General features: G+C 57.1%; 3 protein-coding genes across 7 annotated transcripts in view; all 3 read left to right on the top strand.

Moving 5' to 3' along the window:
• Positions 1–428: 428 nt before the first annotated feature.
• LOC106896204 lies at positions 429–5,333 on the top strand. The gene is made up of 5 exons (XM_014955988.1): positions 429–597; positions 1,222–1,629; positions 2,609–2,716; positions 3,418–3,455; positions 4,544–5,333. The coding sequence occupies exons 1-5, from the start codon at positions 546–548 to the stop codon at positions 4,730–4,732; spliced, it is 795 nt and encodes a 264-aa protein (XP_014811474.1). The 5' UTR covers positions 429–545; the 3' UTR covers positions 4,733–5,333.
• Positions 5,334–10,886: 5,553 nt separating this feature from the next.
• Positions 10,887–18,942, top strand: LOC106896240. Of its 5 annotated transcripts, none has more exons than XM_014956052.1 (10): positions 10,887–10,966; positions 12,857–13,201; positions 14,057–14,326; positions 14,827–14,943; positions 15,489–15,590; positions 16,879–17,001; positions 17,233–17,320; positions 17,667–17,764; positions 18,027–18,084; positions 18,670–18,942. In XM_014956052.1, exons 1-10 carry the CDS (start codon positions 10,912–10,914, stop codon positions 18,719–18,721), a joined length of 1,308 nt encoding a protein of 435 aa, XP_014811538.1. In that variant the 5' UTR covers positions 10,887–10,911; the 3' UTR covers positions 18,722–18,942. The 5 variants fall into 5 exon arrangements, 4 of the variants coding, with proteins under 4 accessions (XP_014811538.1, XP_014811537.1, XP_014811540.1 ...); XM_014956051.1 differs by having other exon boundaries at positions 17,228–17,320; positions 17,672–17,764; XM_014956054.1 differs by having other exon boundaries at positions 17,672–17,764; positions 18,670–18,749.
• The window catches only part of LOC106896193, a 7,925-nt gene continuing 7,425 nt past the window's right edge, over positions 18,888–19,387 (top strand). Inside the window, exon 1 of the mRNA XM_014955976.1 lies at positions 18,888–18,935. Coding sequence (XP_014811462.1) covers positions 18,888–18,935 — 48 coding nt within the window. The remainder of the gene's footprint in view (positions 18,936–19,387) is intronic.

Raw genomic sequence — 19,387 nt, 5'->3', positions numbered from 1 at the left:
CTGCACCCTGCCTGAACAACTGCAGCTCTGCCTGCAGCTCTGCTTGCACCCCTGCCCGCTGGGACCTGCCTGATGAGCTGCAGCCCTGCCTGTCCCCTGCCTGCCCAGGGGCGGCTTTGGCAGCTCCCAGTCCCGCACTGGACCTGCTGCCCGTGGGTTTCCACCACCGCCTGGAGCTTTGCAGTCCCTTTCCCCCAGGCCGGGGAGCGGAGCCGCCTCTTCCCCGGGGATCCCAGGGGCCAAACGGGGCCAGTCCCCGGCCGGGACCCCCCTCCTCTTCCCCGCGGGCTGCCGTTACCGAGCACAGGAAGGACGCCCGGGGCTGGCGAGTGAGCCCCGGGGCGCGGGGGGGGAGTGAGGAAGAGTCACCGACTTCCTCCCCCGCCGAGGTGACGGTGGGGCGATGCTCGGTGGCCGCCTCGGGGCAGAGCCCGACGGGTCGGACGCGGCGGGGGAGGCGCGGTGACCGCCCCACGGCCCCACCGAGCGCCGTCCCGCCCCAGTTCCTCCGCCGAGGCCGGGGCCGGTCCCAGCACCGGGAGGAGATGGTCCCCGACCGCCGCCGCTGGAGCCTGGGCTCCGTCCTGCTGCTGCTCGGTGAGTCTGGGCCCAGCCGGGGGGTCCCGGGGGACGGGGAGCATCGCCCCATGGAGGGGGGATGCTCCCCGAGGGTGATGCTGCTGCGGCTCCTTGTCGGGGTGGGGGTGACACCTCAGGGTGACCCCCAGGACCCTCGTCCCCACGGCGTGTGCCATCAGGGACCTGTGCCGGGGTCAGGCCCAGGGAGGGAGGTGGGGGCTGGGGCTGCTCCGTCCGTCCCCTGGTGGGTGAAGGGCAGGAGGGGCTGTGCCTGTGCCTCCCCCCTTCCCATGGGGCAGGGGGACCAGGAGCTGTGGATGGGCAGGGGGGCAAACCCGGCCCTGAAACGGCACCGGGTACTAAAGTGCCACTGAGGATGTTGGGGGTTCGGAGGCATCTCTCAGCCACCCCTTGGGCTCTGGGGCAGGCTCAGCCCAGGCAGCTCCTGCCATCCCTGGGGAGGCAGAGCCCATCACTGCCAGAGCTCGGGTCCCCATAAATCACCCCAAAAACACAGACGTGGCACCTGTCTGTGCGTGTTGCTGAGACGCCTGCCAGGGCTGGGGAGGGGAAGGGGCAGCCCCCGCTCTCGCCCCACTGGGGGGACGCTGGTGCTGATCTGCCCCTGCCCCTCCTTGGCAGGGGGAACCCTGGCTGTCCGGGTCCAAATCCATCAGGATTCGGTCAATGGCACCGTGGGACAGTCCGTGCTCCTGAACATCTCCTACATGTTTGATGAGGCCTCTCGCTTCCCACTGTCCATTTGCTGGATGTTCCATAACTCCTCAAAGGTGATCCTCACCTGCGCAGTGCAGAACTGCTCCCTGGATGCTGGGGGGGCTCCCAGCAACTGCTCTGCAACATGTTTCCCCCCCCCCCCGAAACGTGGCCGTGCTGAGCTCTTCCCCGATAACGGGTCCCTGCTGCTGCGGGACCTGAAGCTCAGTGACAGCGGGGTTTATGTTGTTACCTTCAAAGAGCCATCCCAGAGCTGGCCCATCACCCTGGTCGTGCACGAGCAGCGTTTCCCCCCTGAGCATCCTGATCCATGTAAGTATGACTCTGCTCTGCACAAACATCTCCTGCGTTTCCCAGGCCACGTGTGATGGAAGGATCAGGCAGGAGCAGGAGTTTTGTCCCTCATCCCGGAGGGACAGGCTGCTGTGGGGAAGGGAGGGTTTCCAGGGATGCCTTCTATCCTGCTGTAGGTCTTTTCTTCTGATAGGAAGCCCGTCCTGCCCGGCACGGCCAGCTCCGTCGGAGCTTACGGGCTTCCTGTGCAGCTGCTTCTCTCTACACCAGAAATTTGGCTTTTCTGCCAACCTTGCATGAAGGGCTTCAGGGGAGAGGGATGGGCCGGGAAACCTCAGCACGGGGTCTGGGTCCTGTGCTGGAGCAAATCCAGTATCCACTGGGGAGAGCAGGGCACTCGGGGGTACGTCTCTGGCTTCATGGGCTAAGGAAAATACACTGAATTATTGCTATTTACACCTGTGTGAGGTGTGTGTGTGGTGGGGCAGTGGGTTAAGCCGACAGCCTGGGTCCCTGGGGCAGGACCAGCTCCTTCTTTAACCCACCGGGGTGTTCATTCCCCCCACACAGTCCCGATGCCGTGCCCCACACCCCGGCTCTCCCCGACCTTGTCTCTCGCTGTTCCCTGCCCCGGTGTATGGTCTCCACAGGGAATGCAGAGGGGTTGAAATCCTAACCTGGCATTCAGTAAATTCCCAGTTCCCCCCCTGGGTTTTCCTGCCCCCGTTGGATCTCTGCCTCCCCTCAGGGCTCCAAACGGGGGTGTCAGAGCCCCCAGCCCCCGCGGCAGGGTGGGCGCGGGCGGTCGGGGCGGGAAGGGAAACTCATCAAGACTGGAGCTGGGGCCGTGGGTGGGCTTTTTGCAGCTCAACGTTTCCTTCCACCTGCCTGTCCCCGGCGCTGCCCCTCGGCTGGTCCCAGCAGAGCGCTGCAAAACCCGCGGGAACGCTCCAAAAACTGCTTTAGAAAGCACTGACACCCCCTGCTTTATTTCCAGCAGCAGTCAGCCCGGGTGAAGAGCACGCCCTTCACTGGACAATTGGAGTTTCTTCCTCAGTCGCCCTCCTGCTGCTGCTCCTGCTCTTCTGCTACCTCAGGCACCTGGGTGAGTGGGTCTGCTCCTGCTTCTCCCCCCCGGCTGCGTCCCCCAGCTCGCCCAGGCACCTTCTTGGGCACTAAAGGCAGTGGAGGGCTCAGGAGCCACCTGGGTTCTGCTGGTTCCTTCTGTAAGAGGACCTCCCAAACGTGGCACCTCTTTCCAGCCACAAGAGCTGCTGAGCCCGTTTCGGGTTGGTAACGCGCTTAACGAGGCAGAAGCACGGCACGGGGCTGTCGCAATGGTTTTTCTGGAGAACTCATAGCTTTTGGTGCTGAGTCAGAATCCGGGTAGTCTGGAAAAGAGGTCGTGGACTCCAAAATGCATCCTCTACCCGTGGCCATGGTTCTTCTGTTGTAGTTTCTTTAAAACCCCAGCTGGGGAGATACCCTGGGGTCTTTCCACTTTAAAATAAGTCAACAAGGTGCTTATCTCCACGGCTTCCACCAGTGATGCCTTCAAAACCTTCATCCCTGAGGATGCTTTTGTCAGGAAACAAACTCCTGTCTTTCCCAGAGGGAAGTTTCACTTGCACTTGGAGATTTCTGCAACTACTTTCTCCATCTTAAAGGCCAAACCCACCTCCCCCTCCCCCCGGTGAAAGTGCCCATGGAGTAATCCCACACTGGGAGAGAGGAACGTGCAGACCCTCAGTGTTTCTGCCGGATAATGAAACTATAATAAAACTCTCTTTTTTTCTGATGGTGCAGCTCAGCAGAAGAAGAGGAGAATCATCAAACAGCAGCAGGTACGGGGTGGGGTCTGGAAGCTCTTGGGCAGAGGAGGTTGGGTAACGGCAACCTTGGGTGAGAGGCACTGAGCTGCCAGAGCCGGGGGCTGGGTATAGAATTAGGAAGTTAAGTCATTATTGTAAGGGAATTGCCTGCCCTTTGCCCAGCTGGACACTTCACCTCTTTCCCCAACTTCTCCTCAGACCCCAACTTTCATGGCAGCTTTGGCCGGCAGCAGCAGCAGCAAGGAAAATGCAGAATGGTTAAATGCAGAGAAATGTGCAGATAATTATCTCTCCCCACTTCCCGGTGGAACTGGGGGGATCGGTGGGGGATCGGTGGGGGCAACTGAGGGACTCATCAGGGTTTTGCCTGTGAAAGGTAACTAAAGCAGAGAGAAAGAGGCACAGAAACCCAAGTAGATGGGGCTTTGAACCACCTGCTCTAGTGAGAGGAGTCCCTGCTCAGGGCAGGAGGTTGGAACTGGATGATCTTGAAGGTCCCTTCCATCCCAAACCGGTCTATGAGTCTGTGAGCAGGACACACGAGAGCAGGATGGCTCAAGCCATCTCTCTGCCTACCATGTAGTGCTGGGAGCGGTGACAGTGGGGGTCTGGGGGGGTGACAGTGTCCCAGAAGAGCTGGAATGCTCCAATGAGCATGTCTTGCAGATCCTACCAGCCTGCAGTTGTTCCCACACAAAGAGAGCAAAGAGGGGTTTGTGATTATCTTTTTCTGGTGAAAATAGCGAAGGTGGAGTGCGGGTTCCCCACTCTGTGCTCTCTGGTCTGGAAACCACAACAGAACTTCAGCCATGGTTTTCATCCCTGTTTCCAGTTTCCATCAAGCTCTCCCATCTGCTCTCCAGACTGTGTCTGTTTGGTCTGAGAGGTCATTGGGCAACATAGATGGAGTACCTGGTGGGCTGAGCCATTCAGGAGGTGGGGGAGCTGGCCCCAATGTTCCCCAACCAATGCCATGGGTAAAACCATCTGGGCCTTAGGTAGCTCCTGCCTCTGCCATCTCCTCATCAGCAGCTCTGAACCACTCCTCATCCCAACAAGAAAATGTTCTCATCTTTGGTGTTTTCTCTGTACTTCTCCAGGTCTCAGGTGTGGAGGAGCCCCACATGGAAAGCACTGTGGTGGGGGGCATGGCGACCATTTACGCCAGAATCGGAGACAGCTTTGAACAGCCACAGACCAACAGACCAACATCAGAGACTGTGTACACATCCATAACCCACCCTGAGCCTTCAGGACTGGACACAGCACTCTACCATGTGGTGGTTTGACTGTGGGAGCCGCCTCAAAGAGGACCTTTGCAGAAGGTGGTCGTGCTTCAAAGCAGAGAGGATGCCTTTGTGGCTGATGCCCTCGGTGCTGCCCCTTCCAAGCCTGGGCTGAGGGGGATTTGGAGCAACAGAGCACAGAAATGCAATCATTTCCTCGAACTGCCAGCCCTCTCGAATTTGAGGAAACAGCTGGTCTTGGTTTCTTCTTGAGGCTTTTTGAGAGCACAAAGAGACTCGGTGTGTGATGGGTGAGATGGAGGAGAAAGATGCTCAAGGCAACGGCAAACCCACAGTTCACCCATGGGAAGGTTGTTTCCATAGACTCCCCTTTGCTTGAGGGGTAACAGAGAGCATTAAATGGAGTTTAATCACGTGTCCCAGGTTCACTACCAGTGGTCTTGTCACATTAAAAGGCTAGGTGAAGATCCTTTGACCTGACAAGTTGTCCTTATTTTTATAAATCTGGCAAGTAATTGTTGAGCTGACTTCCTGCAATGAAATTTGCTTGTCAGTGGGATCCCAGGGCAACAGGTTCCTCTGCTGTTGGTTTGAAACATCCTTTTGAAGCACAAGGAGGTGGGGCTTTCTCTACAATGGGTTTCCTGGCACCTGATGCCCTTCCCTCAAAGTGGTGTGCATGGGTGGAAGAAAGCTGAGCCATGTAACTCTGGCTTAAAATTAAAAGGCCGTGTCCCCCGCAGCAGCACCAGCGTTTTCAGTCACCTCTGAAGTTCAGCGAGGGCATGAATGGGTTTTGTTTCCCTCTGGGTTTCACGGAAAGCCAGGTCATTTGTGCCCAGACACGGGGCTTGGTCGCTGATGATAAATGGATGCTGTGGAGGGATGAGCCCATGGGAATAACTGCACTTCTCACACCGGGCTGGTGAAACTCCCCATTTCTTGGGTAGACGGTGAGTTGAGCCGTGGGGAGGAGAAAGCAGGCCCTGTGCTCACCTCGCTCCACCGAGCAGCTGCCAGGTCCTTCCCAGCAGAGCCCCCAGCCCCTCGGGCAGCCCCAGGAGCCAGCACCCACAGGGCTGCGGCCACTTCTGTGCACAGAACACTTCTCACACCGGGCTGGTGAAACTCCCCATTTCTTGGGTAGACGGTGAGTTGAGCCGTGGGGAGGAGAAAGCAGGCCCTGTGCTCACCTCGCTCCACCGAGCAGCTGCCAGGTCCTTCCCAGCAGAGCCCCCAGCCCCTCGGGCAGCCCCGGGGAGCCAGCACCCACAGGGCTGGGGCCGGGGTCTCGCTTCTGCACGCGGAGCAGAGAGGAAACTGCAGAAATTAATGGGGGAGGGGGGAAAAAAATATGCTGGTCACACTTGCTCTTCGTGCTTCCCTCTTTCCGCCTTCTCCTCTCCATCTCTTTGCTCACCCCTGAGATACCACCACAAAAGACATTTGGTCTTCGCCTACGCTGAGTCCCCTGTCCCTGCCTCTAACCCACACGGCAGCCTTCCTGCCTGCCTCTGCCTTTTCATTTCCTTCTCTCAGCAGCTTCTTCACAGGCCTTGTCCCCCCATCCCTTCTGCGTTCACTTTTTGAAGCTCTTCAAGAGCTCCGGTGTGGCTTTCCTTGTGGTTACAAATGGCTCGGTGCTTGCAGACCTCAGGCTCTCGGTGCCGGCGTCTCAGAGCAACCTTCCCCCTGCTGGACCCGTGCAATGTATTGTATTTTAAAGACCTCAAGCGATGCACGGGTCCCCTCGATGGCCCTGGCTGCTCATCATCATTTATTCTTCCACCTTTCAATCCATCCCAGGCCCATGTGTCTGATTGTCACCCTTCGAGACTGCCACTGAATGGCTGGTGGTCCTGGTGACAAGGGACAACGCTTTCTCCACCTCATTTTTTTTGCCAGTAAAACTGGCAAAAGACTGGTCTTCAGTAATCTAAGGGTCTGGAGAAAGTCCACAGTGAGGAGGACTCCCTCGGTGGGAGAAGATTGGGTTAGGAAGCAGCTAAGTAAACTGGACACACTAATTGGCCCTGAGAGGATGCACCCATGAGTCCTGAGCTGACGGCGTTGTGAGGCCACTCTTGACACTCTTCGAAAGGTTGTGGCAACTGGGAGAGGTTTCTGAAGACTGGAGAAGAGCTTCTGTCCTCAGAAAGGGGCAAGGAGGACCCAGGGAGCAGACAGCCACATCTCAGCCCCTGGGCTGGTGACAGAGCAGCTGATCCCAGGACCCATCTCCCACATGAAGGACAAGAAGGTGATGAGGAGGAGTCAGCATGGACTTATGGATGAGGAATCCTGCTTAACCAACCTGACAGCCTTCTGCAATAGCTGGGTGGACAAGGAGAGAACGGTGAGTGTTTTCTACCTTGACGTGAGTAAGGTTTTCGACACCATCTCCCACAGCATCCTCATAGGGAAGCTGACAAAGTATGGGTTAGATAAGTGGTTTTATCAGTTTCATCAGTTGAAAACTGGCTGAATGACTAGAACCAGACACGGTCCTGGGCAACCTGCTCTGGGAGACCCTGCTTGAGCTGGGGCTCAGACTAGCTCATCTGCAGAGGTGTCTGCCAACATCAGCTATTCTGTTGTTCTGGGTTTGTTTAGAGGCCAAAAGTGTCACTGTTGTCCCTCGTAGAGGTGTTGCTCGGAGCCCACGAGATGTGTATTGTGGTTCCTGAGCTGACTTCAACCGCTGAACAGGCAGAGGCAAGATGACAGTTGTCTGCCAGGGCTTCCAGCTCCATGTCTTTGCACGTTAGCAGGCTGGAAGAGCTCACTGTCCCCTGATGTCCCATAGCAGGTCATCTTCTTCACTGGGACTGAGCTGGTAAATCTGACTCCTTTTTAGCATTTGTTTTTTTTCTCTCATCTAACCCTGGGTGGAGAATTTCAGGAACCCCCACGTACAAAGCTCTGAGCAGACATCTCCACTGAGCACCCACATGGGTGTTGGTGATGGCCAGGAGGACACCAGCCAGAGCAAAGCCCTCTCCTTGCCCAGGCTACGCCAGCAGGCAGTTGTGTGGGCAGGACTCATGAGTCTTTTCTCACTGCCCTTGACTGCGGGGTGGGGGGTGGCCAGTTTGTCTTCTCCAGCATGAGGACCACCCTGCACCCTGAGCTTAGTCCTGCTGGGGCTGGAGGTGTCTCCCACCGCTGCCTGCAGCAGGGATGCTGATTTTCACTAGAAAATGTAGCTTAGTTTTTCATCCTCATGCTTCTGATTTCTAGCAGAAACCGACCGTTGCCCCTTCGTGACTTTGGGGTCACAGCAGCGTGGGAGAGAGGGCCCTGGGGTTGTCTATCAGACGGTCTGTGGCGCGAGCTCCACGTCTGCTGATGGTCGCCTGCTCACCTTATCTCTCTCCAACCACAAGAAGCTGCGCTGGCCCGAAGCGGCGGGTGTGAAAGCTCTTCAGCACAGGCCAACACTTGCAGGTTTGAGCTGCTGCATCTGCTGGTTGGTCTCCCCCAGCCCCTCCAGAGGTGCAGGGCGAGGGCCAGAAAAGCTTTCAAAATGCTTGTGAAAGGAGTCAAGCGCCAGCAGAAACCTGCCTCAACTTTCCATTTCATTTCATCTAAGATTAAGCAGAGAATATGTTTTTAAAGTTTCCTTCCAGCAACCTGGAAGTATTAATGCAGCCAGAGTGGCCTGACTGGTAAAAATTACACTCTGGAGCAGTTAAATGAAGAGGGATGTGGATGATGGGGAGGCAGCGGGAGCCGTGGGTGCAAAACACTCATCCACGGCAGCTCATCCCTCCTGCCAGCAAGTGAAACACCTGCCTGGAGAACCAAAGCTTTGCCCTTTGGTGTCTTTCTGAAGACACCTCCAGGTGAATGGTCACCTCAGACGTTGCTGTTGGACATTGATGAGTCCGTTGCTCCTGCCAAGGGCCACCCAAGAAACGTGTTCCCGGGAGGGGACGTCCCTGGGGAAAGGACAGAGCTGTTCTTTTTCACAAATTGCATTTTCCTGCTTGCACCCATGCCCTCACGCTGCTTTCAGCTGCTTTTAGCTTCTCAGACACCCCAAAATCCTGCGAACTGCAGGCAGAACGCAGCAGCCCTTCGCTGCGATGACTAAATACCGATGGTCGCATGATGGGACCCTGCAAATACCTGGCCCTGCATTGAGGAACCAAGGGGTTGGGAAGAGAGAAACTGCATTTTGCTGGGCAGGGGGAAAACGAGAAGTTAAATTAAAAACGAAAATGCAAAGTTGGCCACAAAAGAGCGTGAAAGGCAGAATCTGAGTGGAGCAGGCTCCCCTTTAACACACAGAACCCCAAGCCAAAAAGTTCTGCTGGGCACACAGTTTGCACTGAGCTAGTTGTAAGCTCCACTTATCTTAAAGGTCATTGTCCTTCCTGCCCGAAATTGTCTCTGTCCGTCCGTCCCGCGGGGGGGCAGGTAAAGGAGGTGGTGGGTGCCTGGGCTCCAGCTGGGCCAGGGCACGGGAGCGACTGAAATCAGCAGATGTGACAAATGACAGTGTGAGGAACATCAAACCCCGGAGCTGGTGACGAGGTGAGGCTGGGCTCCACAGCGGCCGAGGGCTGGGAGGAAATGAGAAATGACTGAAGCTCTCAGAGAAGTGTGAGGAGCTCTGGGGACCTCCTGTGGGACAGACCTGCAAGGGCAATATTGCCTGGGTGAGCCCACACTGGCTAAAGCCAAGACTGGGGAGGCAAAGGGGCCAGGAAGGCTAAATTTGAGGAAAGAGGTAGTAAAACGAGGACCAACGGGGAAAAGGTCATTACAGGCGTATTTTTTCTAGAAGGAGGAAGGAAGGGTCAAGAAATGGGAGAAGGATAAGGGGTACAGTCATCACTGGGCTGACCACGACAGACGGGTGTGTTATGGTTTGAGGAACCCACAGCATTGTATTGCCCTTTAGACAATTATTCCATCACCCCATGACCCCTCCCCACCCAGGAAAGCGAATTGGGACAAAATGAGGAAACCCAAGGGTTGAAATATAGTCAGATTTAATAGAATAAGACTAAATAATTAGCATTAATAACACTAAAGAACCAGTATTGATCCCGATGCCAATATAAAACACCCCAGGACCATCCCCAGCCCCTTCCCCAGCAGAAGCCGTGCTCTCCCCGCAGGAACAGCCCCTGTGGGACCCTTTAAACTGAAATTCCCTTCACAGGAAGCCTGTGGGACATGGACAATCCAGGTCCACATCTGCCTCGGTGGAGGAGAAAGTTACCCGCAGTGGGACGCGTGTGGCAGAGCCTGCCCGAGCCCCCCGGCCACCAGGAGAAACGGGCTGGAGGCTGAGTTCCAGCTCTGCCCGGCTCGGGGGGCTGGGACCCTCTCCCGGGGGCTGGAGGGAAGAAGAGTGAGCTGTGGGACAGGGACAGGATGGATCTTCTGGCCTCGGGGCACGGAAATGGTGCGGGACATCCCTGGAATTTATATTGCTGCGAGAACCGAAATAGGAAACCTCTGCTAGAAGCAGTCAGGTGGGTTATTCTCCCTGGTTTGGGCTTTTCTGGCGACGGGTCCGTTTCTGGGGGGCATTGGAGCTCTGCCCAGGTGCCCCCCCGGGGGCTGCAGCACGTCCCCTTGGGGACACCGGCCATGGGGGCGCCGGGAGCCGCCGGCATCGGGCAGCGCCGCCGCATCGCCCGCCGCCACCGGGAGCCGCGGGCACCGGAGAGAGCCCGGAGCTGCCGCCCAGGAAGGGTCCCCGGGAGAGGAGGCAGCCGGGAGGGAGAGGAGGGAGAGGAGGGAGAGGAGCCATCGGCAGGAAAACTGCGAGGCTGGAGCCGCTCCAGGCTGGGACCATCCACTGCCCTCCCCAGCATCGGAAATCCAGTCCCTGAGACGGGAAGAACTCCTCACCCCGTACAGACCTGTTGTTCTCCTGACAGTCTGGGGGGTTATGGAGGGAGAGGAGGGAGAGGAGGGAGAGGAGCCATCGGCAGGAAAACTGCGAGGCTGGAGCCGCTCCAGGCTGGGACCATCCACTGCCCTCCCCAGCATCGGAAATCCAGTCCCTGAGACGGGAAGAACTCCTCACCTCCAGGCTGGGACCATCCACTGCCCTCCCCAGCATCGGAAATCCAGTCCCTGAGACGGGAAAAACTCCTCACCCCGTACAGACCTGTTGTTCTCCTGACAGTCTGGGGGGTTATCTTTTAAGGGGTTATCTTAAAAGCGTGGCGATTTTTGAGCCTTTTTCCCCTCCACAGATGCTGCTGTGCCGTCCTGCGGAGCTGCTGGGGACCAGCTGGGTGCTCCTGGCAGGTAAGTTATCCCCAGGCTGGGCAAGGTGCCGATGCCATCCGGGGGGCTCCGGGCCAGACCCTCGCCTGTTGGCAACCCACGGAGAGCCTGGGGTTCAGCACTTCTGCCTGGGGATCTCTGGTCCCTGTAGATTTGACTTTTTAGATGCTTAACCTGAAAAGGCAGGGTGTCTCTGCCCTGCTGTCTGCAGGCAGGGGAGGCAGATGAAAAGGCAGGGTGTCTCTGCCCTGCTGTCCGCAGGCAGAAGCAGCTCAAGAGCTGGGCACGGCGCCGAGGCTAAAGGTCTGCTGTGGATAGATTTATACTGGGGCTGATATATGGAATAACACATTTATTGCAGTTATACTCCTGTGAGCAGTCTCACTGCGCTCATTATACATGCACTGGCTGCCTGGAAGCACAAATATATAAACATTTTCAGGTCAAGCATCTAAAATAGAAAAGAAACCCATGACCATATCACTAGATTTTTGGACACTGTGGGTTCTGAGAGCTCTGTTTGAGCATCCGTAGGATGAGCTCGGGGTAATTGCAGTTGTGAAAGATGCCTGTGATAAGTATTTTCTCTTACCTTCTGCTAGTGGTACCGTGTGTTCTGTATAAGCCCATGGGTCATCCCCTACAGCGAGGGCACTTTCAGTCATACGATTGTTTCTTCTCCCTGCCCACCTGACCGTCTGGGGGGCACGGAGGCACAGAGGCTGAAGGCAGTAGCTGCTTCTCAGAGTTGTGAGAGTGAGAAAGGAAAATCATCGATTTATTTGTGTTGTGATGCTTATTCCCTTTCCCACCTGTGCTGAAAAAACCCCTGGGAGAAGTCGCCGCCCGGAGCACCAGGGACCCTTCTGAGGCTTGTTTGCTGAGGGGGCAGGCGGGGGTGTCAATGTGGGCAAACATTTGCCCATGGGGGCAGGGACCGTGATGTGTCGGGGGGAGAAGAGCAAACCCCGGGGGTGTGTGCAGCCGGTGGGGCCCTGCCTGTCCCCCGGCCCCCAACCACCTCCCCGGGGCTGGGAACGGGGCTTTCTTGCCATCCCCTTTGCCGGGAAGGTCCCTTGGTGAGGGGTGACTGGGACAGGCTGGGATCGCTGTCACCGGTCCCCATCTCAGACCTGATGCTGGAGAAAGGGACCCTTAGAAATCCCGATGCCCCTTAGGAGCCCTGGGATGGCCCCTGGCATTACCTGACCCTCTGCCCAGGTAGATAAACACCCTTTCTTTCATTTCCTCTGCCTAGGGCTGGCTCCTTGCTTTAAACCCTTTAACCTCCCCTTTTTTTCTGGTGGGTTTTTTTTTTCCTTTTTTTAAAAAATAATCCACTTTACAAGATAGGGCTGCAGTACTGATTTTTGCCTGGCTTTCCTAGAAAGCTCCTTTTTTCTGGGGCTGTGACCTACAACAGCGGCTCCTCTTGAAGTCCTCAAGCCCCTCTCGCAGCCCAGGTCATGACAAGCCCAGAAATAGCCCTGTGTTTTGGGGAACACACCTGCACCCTGCTCTGCTGGGAGGATGCAGACACTTTCAGCCCCGAATGAGACCAGGAGTTGGGGATGAGCCGTGGAAACCTGGTCAGGATTAGGAAATCCCTTCTGGACACAGACGGGGAGGCATTGCCCCACCAAAATACACACAGAGCTCCAGCAGAAAAACCTCTCAGCCAGGTATCTCCAAGAATTCTGGGCTGTATTTGGGCACCTCTACCAGCCCCCGGGGTGGGATGTCCCCCTGCCTGGCAGCACGACGGGCCATGGCTTTGTGAGAGGCTGTGACCAAGAGGTCCAGGTACCGCGTGTGTGTCCTTGGCACGGGGCTCATCCAAGCCTCTCCCGAGCCATGCCCACTTGCTCCATCTCCCCGGACCCCCTTCCCATCCTGTCCCCTGCCCCCCAGGGCTGCTGGTGCCTTTGCAAGTGGCTGCTGGAGCCATGGGACCCCTCCAGAGAAAAGCTGCCGCCGTGGGATCCTCGGTGCTGCTTCCCGGCCCGGAGAACGTCACGCACGTCCACTCCGTGCGGTGGGAGCACCTCAATGGCACCAGCACCTGCCCCATCCTGCAGTACGACGGGGGGTCCCACAGCCCAACCGTCCACCCGCCCTACGCAGGACGAGCCCTTTTCCACCCCTCCAACGGGTCCCTCTCGCTGGAGAACGTCCAGGAAAGCGACAGCGGCGTCTACAAAGTGACTGTCAACGAGGGAGATGGGGAGAGCCTGCAAATCCTGCTGGAAGTCCTCAGTAAGTGGTGGGCACGGGATCCAGAGCAGGGTGGTGGGTGGAAGCAGAGCAGTGGGGTCTACACAGACCCTCATCTAGATAAAGGGATTTGGAGAAGGGATTTGAGCTAATCATGAGGGGTTTTTGAACCCACCACGCATGGAGACATCACCAGGGAGACTTTGGGAAGAGGTTTCCAACATCTCCCAGTGGAGAAGATCTGGTGGTGCTGCCCAAGGAGACCTCCCAGGGTGCTTGGCTGGGACAGAGGACTGGGCTCCATCCTGGAAAGACAGTTTCCTCCCTGATTTTCTGCCCTCAGTGCAGGGATGGAGGGACTGGTGGGGTGTCATGTACCCGCTGCCGCCTGCGGAGAGACCCCCCGGCACCTTGTGAGAGGGGGAGCCTGGCAGAGCCCGGGGAACTAAGCCCAGGAGGGTGGGATTTATGGAGACATCGTGCCCCTCAGACCACAGCGACTGTTTGCAATTTGCAGGCGCCAGCTCTGAATAACAGAAATTCCTGCTCAGTAACGCCCTTGGCTCTTCCCTTAATTTGCTCTGGCAGATCTTTGCTCTTTTCCTGCTCTAATCATCCTGCTGCCCTAATGCTGCCACAGCCCTTCACCACCCATTTCTCCTTCCCACTCATCAACTTGAATGGGATCTGAATCCTTTTCCTCTTTTTTTTTCTCATTTCCTGATGCATTTATTACCCAAAGACAATAAAAACAATGACTCGGCTAGAAAAAAACGCCCCAAATCTGGAAATCACAGGAGCCCTGGGCAGCACAGGACTTTCCAAGGGGGAAGGGACATCCGTGGGTGCCCCAGGTTGTGTCTGAGAGAAGTGCTGATGTTTCTGTCCCCTCCCCAGAGCCCGTGTCTCGCCCTCGGCTCTGGAGCAGTGCCCTGGTGGCCCAGGCCACCGGGGAGGTGTTCTGTGACGTGGCAGAGGGCAAGGTGGACACCATCACCTGGAAAAAGGATGGGCAGCCCCTTCCTGCAGAGAGAGGATCCCACCTCTCCGGCAGCCTCAGCGTGTTGTCCCTGAGATCGGCCAAGAAGTCGGACTGTGGCTCCTACTCCTGCAACGCCAGCAACAGGATAAGCTGGCAAGAAACCTCCCTGAACATCACCATCGCAGGTGATCACCGCTGGGGTTTCATCTCCCACCCCTCTTCCTGCTCTCCACCCTTCCCTGGGGCCCCCTGAGAGCTTCATTCCATTCCTCTGCCTCCTTCCCCCCCAAAAGCTGGCCACCCTCTCCTGCTGTTGGCAGGAGCTCCCCATGGCAGGATGATCAGCAGCAATTCCCGGTCTCTGATCCCACCAAGGCACAATCTGCTGCCTCCTTGGCAGGAGATTGGCAGCTACCTCTTGGAGAAGGTCCCAAGTGATGGCCCTTGGCCAAGGCGATGGTGAAGAGGACATGGGCAGGGGTGTTGGACAGTCTGTAGACATCCCACATCCCAGGGTGGACATTCTATGGACCACAGGCTGCAGCAGAGAGCACTGATTTGGCCACCAGCTGGAAAATAAATTGAGTCCGTCCTAGTGATGGAAGAGCCCCATGGCCCCCCAGAGGCCTCCATGCTGGTCCTGCTGGTGGCCTGACTCCTGGTTCCTCGGGGGGGTGGGTTCCAGGTCTCTCCCCTGCCTTGCAGGACGTGCTGAGGCTCGCAGTGGTCGCCGTGGTCTTCGCTGCCACCTCGGGATGGGGATTGATTTTTCCCGTCTGCCAGTCTGAAAAGCTCCGAATACGTGAGTGGGCAGTTGGGGGGCAGCTTGAACCTCCATTTCCCTCGTCTGGGGGGGCAGGGCGAGCAGCGTTGCTGTGGGAAGGGCTGGTAATCAGCTAATTGCCTCTCCAGCTGTCCAAGTGTCTCGTCTTCACATCATCTGGCAGGTAAGAGCAGAAAAACTTTCACTGGCAAGATTTTTAGCAGTGAAAACTGCTTTTACTCTGTTTTCAAGCTGGGTTAGATCCTGCCACTTCCCAGACATCTCTGTCCTAGAGAGTTGAGGTTGTCAATTGGCACTTTTATAGAAAAAAATGTTTCTTCAGGAGCATTTCTTTTATTCCAGGGCTCCATCGATAGGGGAGCACGTTCAATACACCCAACCAGGGGGGCACAGAGCCCTTCCCAGCCCCTCACTCCAAAGAGCAGGTCAAGCCAATGAGGTCCTGGCCAGGGATGGGGACCCCGGGTGGGGATGGGCTGCATTCCCCCTGAGGGAGGGGTGGGGGCTGGCGCAGGCCATCACGGGGGGGTCACAGCAGTCACCCCACGCTGCTCTGTGTGCAGGGGGGGAGCTGTGGAGGTGGCTCAGTGCCTACACCTGCGGGCTGGTGTGCGTCGCCTCCATCCTCACCAGCACTGCTGGGATCCTCTGGATGCGAGAGGAAGGTAGGAGGTGGCCCCTGGGGGGTGTTGAGGTGGGGGGGACGGTGCTGTGCAGACCCCAGAGCGATCCTTGCTGTGCAAACCACACAGGGTGAAGACCTGATGGGAGATGTAAAGCCTTGTGGGGGTCCAGGAGGAAGGGAGAACCCCAGGGAGGGAGGGTGATGGTGCCGGTGGCCCCTGGGGGGTGTTGAGGTGGGGGGGACGGTGCTGTGCAGACCCCAGAGCGATCCTTGCTGTGCAAACCACACAGGGTGAAGACCTGATGGGAGATGTAAAGCCTTGTGGGGGTCCAGGAGGAAGGGACAACCCCAGGGAGGGAGGGTGATGGTGCCAAACATGGGGGAATAGACCCAGCCAAGGCGACACGGGGCTTCCCCACGTGTGATCCCAGCTGGTTGTGGGGGCCCGGACCACCATATGGATTGCACACCTACCCGTATGATTCACGTAGTTCCTCTCCTTCTCCCAGAGCCCTTCCCAGAGTTAACTGCAGAAGGACAGGTAAAACCACAGGAGCACAGAATGGTTTGGGTTGGAAGGGACCTTAAGGACCATTTACTTCCAACCCCCTGCCCTGGGGGGGGCAAGGGATGACCAAGGGATGGAGAGGCTTACGATTCACGTAGTTCCTCTCCTTCTCCCAGAGCCCTTCCCAGAGTTAACTGCAGAAGGACAGGTAAAACCACAGGAGCACAGAATGGTTTGGGTTGGAAGGGACCTTAAGGACCATTTACTTCCAACCCCCTGCCCTGGGGGGGGCAAGGGATGACCAAGGGATGGAGAGGCTTCTTGCAAGGACAGACTGGAAAGGCTGGGAGTTGGGAGAGGGTGGGAAAGGGGATGTGGTGGGGTGTTATGGGAGGGTGATGGTGCCAAACATGGGGGAATAGACCCAGCCAAGGCAACATGGGGCTTCCCCACGTGTGATCCCAGCTCGTTGTGGGGGCCCGGACCACCGTATGGATTGCACACCCACCCGTACGATTCACGTAGTTCCTCTCCTTCTCCCAGAGCCCTTCCCAGAGTTAACTGCAGAAGGACAGGTAAAACCACAGGAGCACAGAATGGTTTGGGTTGGAAGGGACCTTAAGGACCATTTACTTCCAACCCCCTGCCCTGGGCAGGGACAAGGGATGACCAAGGGATAGAGAGGCCTCTTGCAAGGACAGACTGGAAAGGCTGGGAGTTGGGAGAGTTGGGAAAAGGGATGTGGTGGGGCGTTACGAAACTATGACAGTGGTAGGCAAGGGCAAGAACCGCTGCTCTGCCTCATCCTGCTCTCTTCCAGGCCCTTCTGTTGCCATCATCCTGCCCCAGATTGCCCTCGCATACGCCATCGTGGTGAACTTCCTGGTCTCTGCCACCGTGACCTTCCAGCCTGCAAAGTTCACCCAATTCAAAAGCAGAACGGGTGAGCTGTTTCACCAAGGCTGGCAGCAGGGAGGGAGATAAAACTGGCCCACTGGGTTATTTTGCCCAAAAATCTCATCCTTCACTTGTTTAAATTAAATCTTTATTTCTACTTCCATACTACCTGAGGCTGGTGGACTCTGCCCCAGCCCAGGGGTGAGGGTAGGGCTCCCCGTCCCTGTCCCCTGACACCAGTAACACCACTCTGTCACCTTTCCCTCGGCCAGCACAGCAGACCTTGGGCTACGCCGCTCCCGGAGGGGTGGTTTCGGTGGTGCTGACGACCAGCGTCCTCATGAAGAACATCCACCATCGCCACGGTGAGCGGGGGTGCTCCAGGGACCACCCCAAGGGTTTGCCACACTCAGGGTAAAGCTTGTCCATCACACCTAGTCCCGAAATCCCCTCAACGCCACCACTCGGAGTTAGACCTGCTCCAAAAGAAATCCAACAAATCGGGGTTTTAAGGGAAGTGAAATCTTTGTAAAAGCAAAAATAGTTTTCAACACATTCTTCCTTTTATTTTATTTTATTTTTATTTTTATACTTATTTTTATTTTTATTTTTTGGCATGTGTGCCTGTTTTCATGGTGGCCATTTGCTTTTCTCCTTTCTCTCCTCCTGCCTCGGACGGCGTTCTGCGCTGATGCCGGGGTCGGTGTGGAGGGCAGAAGAAGGATGCACGGAGCTGGTGGAGGTGACCGCCCTCGTGGTCAGCACGGCGGCCGTCTCGGCCCTCCCACTCCTCGCCATCTTCCTCTGCTGTGAGTCCCCCTGCCCCTCCACCCCCCGCCTGACCTGCAGCCAGCTGCTTTCCCTCTGTCCCTGACGCGGTCAAGCAGCCACGTGAATTATTTAAAAGTCACGTGTTGGGCTCTTGTGAAGACCCCAAGACCTCTCCGCCGGTCGTGTCCCGTCCCCAGGGAGCCCCAGGCAGGGTCCCTGAGTACAACATCCCGTCCCCTGCGCCCGGTGCCCCTCACTCGGCTCCTCCTGACGCCCGGGCACGGGCTTGTCCTTCCTCAGACCACACGACCCAGGGATGGCAGAAGGAACGTGACTCCAGCTCCGTGGACAAGGAGAGGTAAAGTTGCCTTTTTCCCCTCGTAAATTCATGCCGTCTTGAAGGGCAAAGAGCAGAATATGGGAAATATCCCCTGCCTTAAGTCCCAGACCCCAAGAAAGAGGCAGCCCAGCACTGCCCTGCCAGCCCCTGGCTTCACCCTGGGTTCAGAGCTGGTAGCCCTGGTGGAGATCCCCATCCAGGAAAGGGCTCAAGTCTCCCCACAAATCCCTCCCTTCCTCAGCCTGAAGTTTTTAAGCCTTAATTCCTGCTGGTTTCATCCAAGTTTTTTAGGGTTCAGCTGCGCCGTGGGTGTGTTTGGGCTTAGCCAACCTGCAGGAAAGCACCCCGGGGCATCCCAACCTCGTGGGCCTGAAGGACCACCTTCTCTTTGCCCCAGCCAAAACCCTCCCAAGGCCCAGAGGAATGAGTATCACAGCCATTTGTAGGTTCTCCACGTGTCTTTAGGCAATGCAAGGGGTGGGCATGGAGAGGGACCACCGTGGCGATGGCCTCTGCCTGGGGACGGGGCAGGTCTGGAGGGGCACAGCAAGACCCCTGGCTGGGGCGATGCTCAGCATGTCCCACCCTCCTCTTCCTCTCCAGGTCCTTCGAAATGTCCCAGCTGGCCAGCAGGGACTCTTTCTCCACCCGTTAGAGGTTGTTCCTCCCTCAGCTGAGCCAACCCGACCTTTCTCCCAGGTTTGGTGGGTTCAGGGCTCTCGGTTCCCGTGGGGTTGACCCTCTGCAAAGTCTGTAATAAACGGCAGTGAAATGAACCCATTTCTGCCTTTTTTCTTAAACAGAGAACCGGGGGAGGCCCAATGCACATTTATTCCTCTTTCTTCCTCTTGAAAAAAACAGGCTTTAAAGTAAAGAAGCGACTTTAGCCCAATAACGAGGTCACATCTTTTTTTAAACACCTGTGGGTTTGTGTGCCCCCTCACCACCACCCCCCCCCAGCACGGGCTGCACCCCTCCTTCCTGGTGGGGGTGATTTCAGGGCATGTTTTGGGGACCTCCCCCTGGTGGGGGGCGTATCAGGCTCTCTCCCCCTGAATCCACAGCTCCATCTGCTGCCTCTTCCCTTTAGGATGGGGCAGCATCTCCAGGGAAACCTGTGTCCCCCCGCCCCAGCAATGCTCTGGGGGGGGCAGCAGCTGCTCTGATACGTATTTGCTTAAATGCAAATTGCTCTATAAAAGCCCTGAGCGGTTCGGGGGGGCGTTGGTAGGATCTCCTCCGCCCCTCCCTGGGTTTTCCTGCCCACAAATTGGAGCTCAGCTGTGGGGTGGGTCTGGGGGGGCGATGGGGGGGCCGGGAG

This window comes from Calidris pugnax, unplaced genomic scaffold (assembly GCF_001431845.1).
Source record: "Calidris pugnax isolate Ruff unplaced genomic scaffold, ASM143184v1 scaffold281, whole genome shotgun sequence".
In the NCBI taxonomy this organism is placed as follows: Eukaryota; Metazoa; Chordata; class Aves; order Charadriiformes; family Scolopacidae; genus Calidris; species Calidris pugnax.
This window is presented reverse-complemented; position numbering and strand designations above follow the sequence as displayed.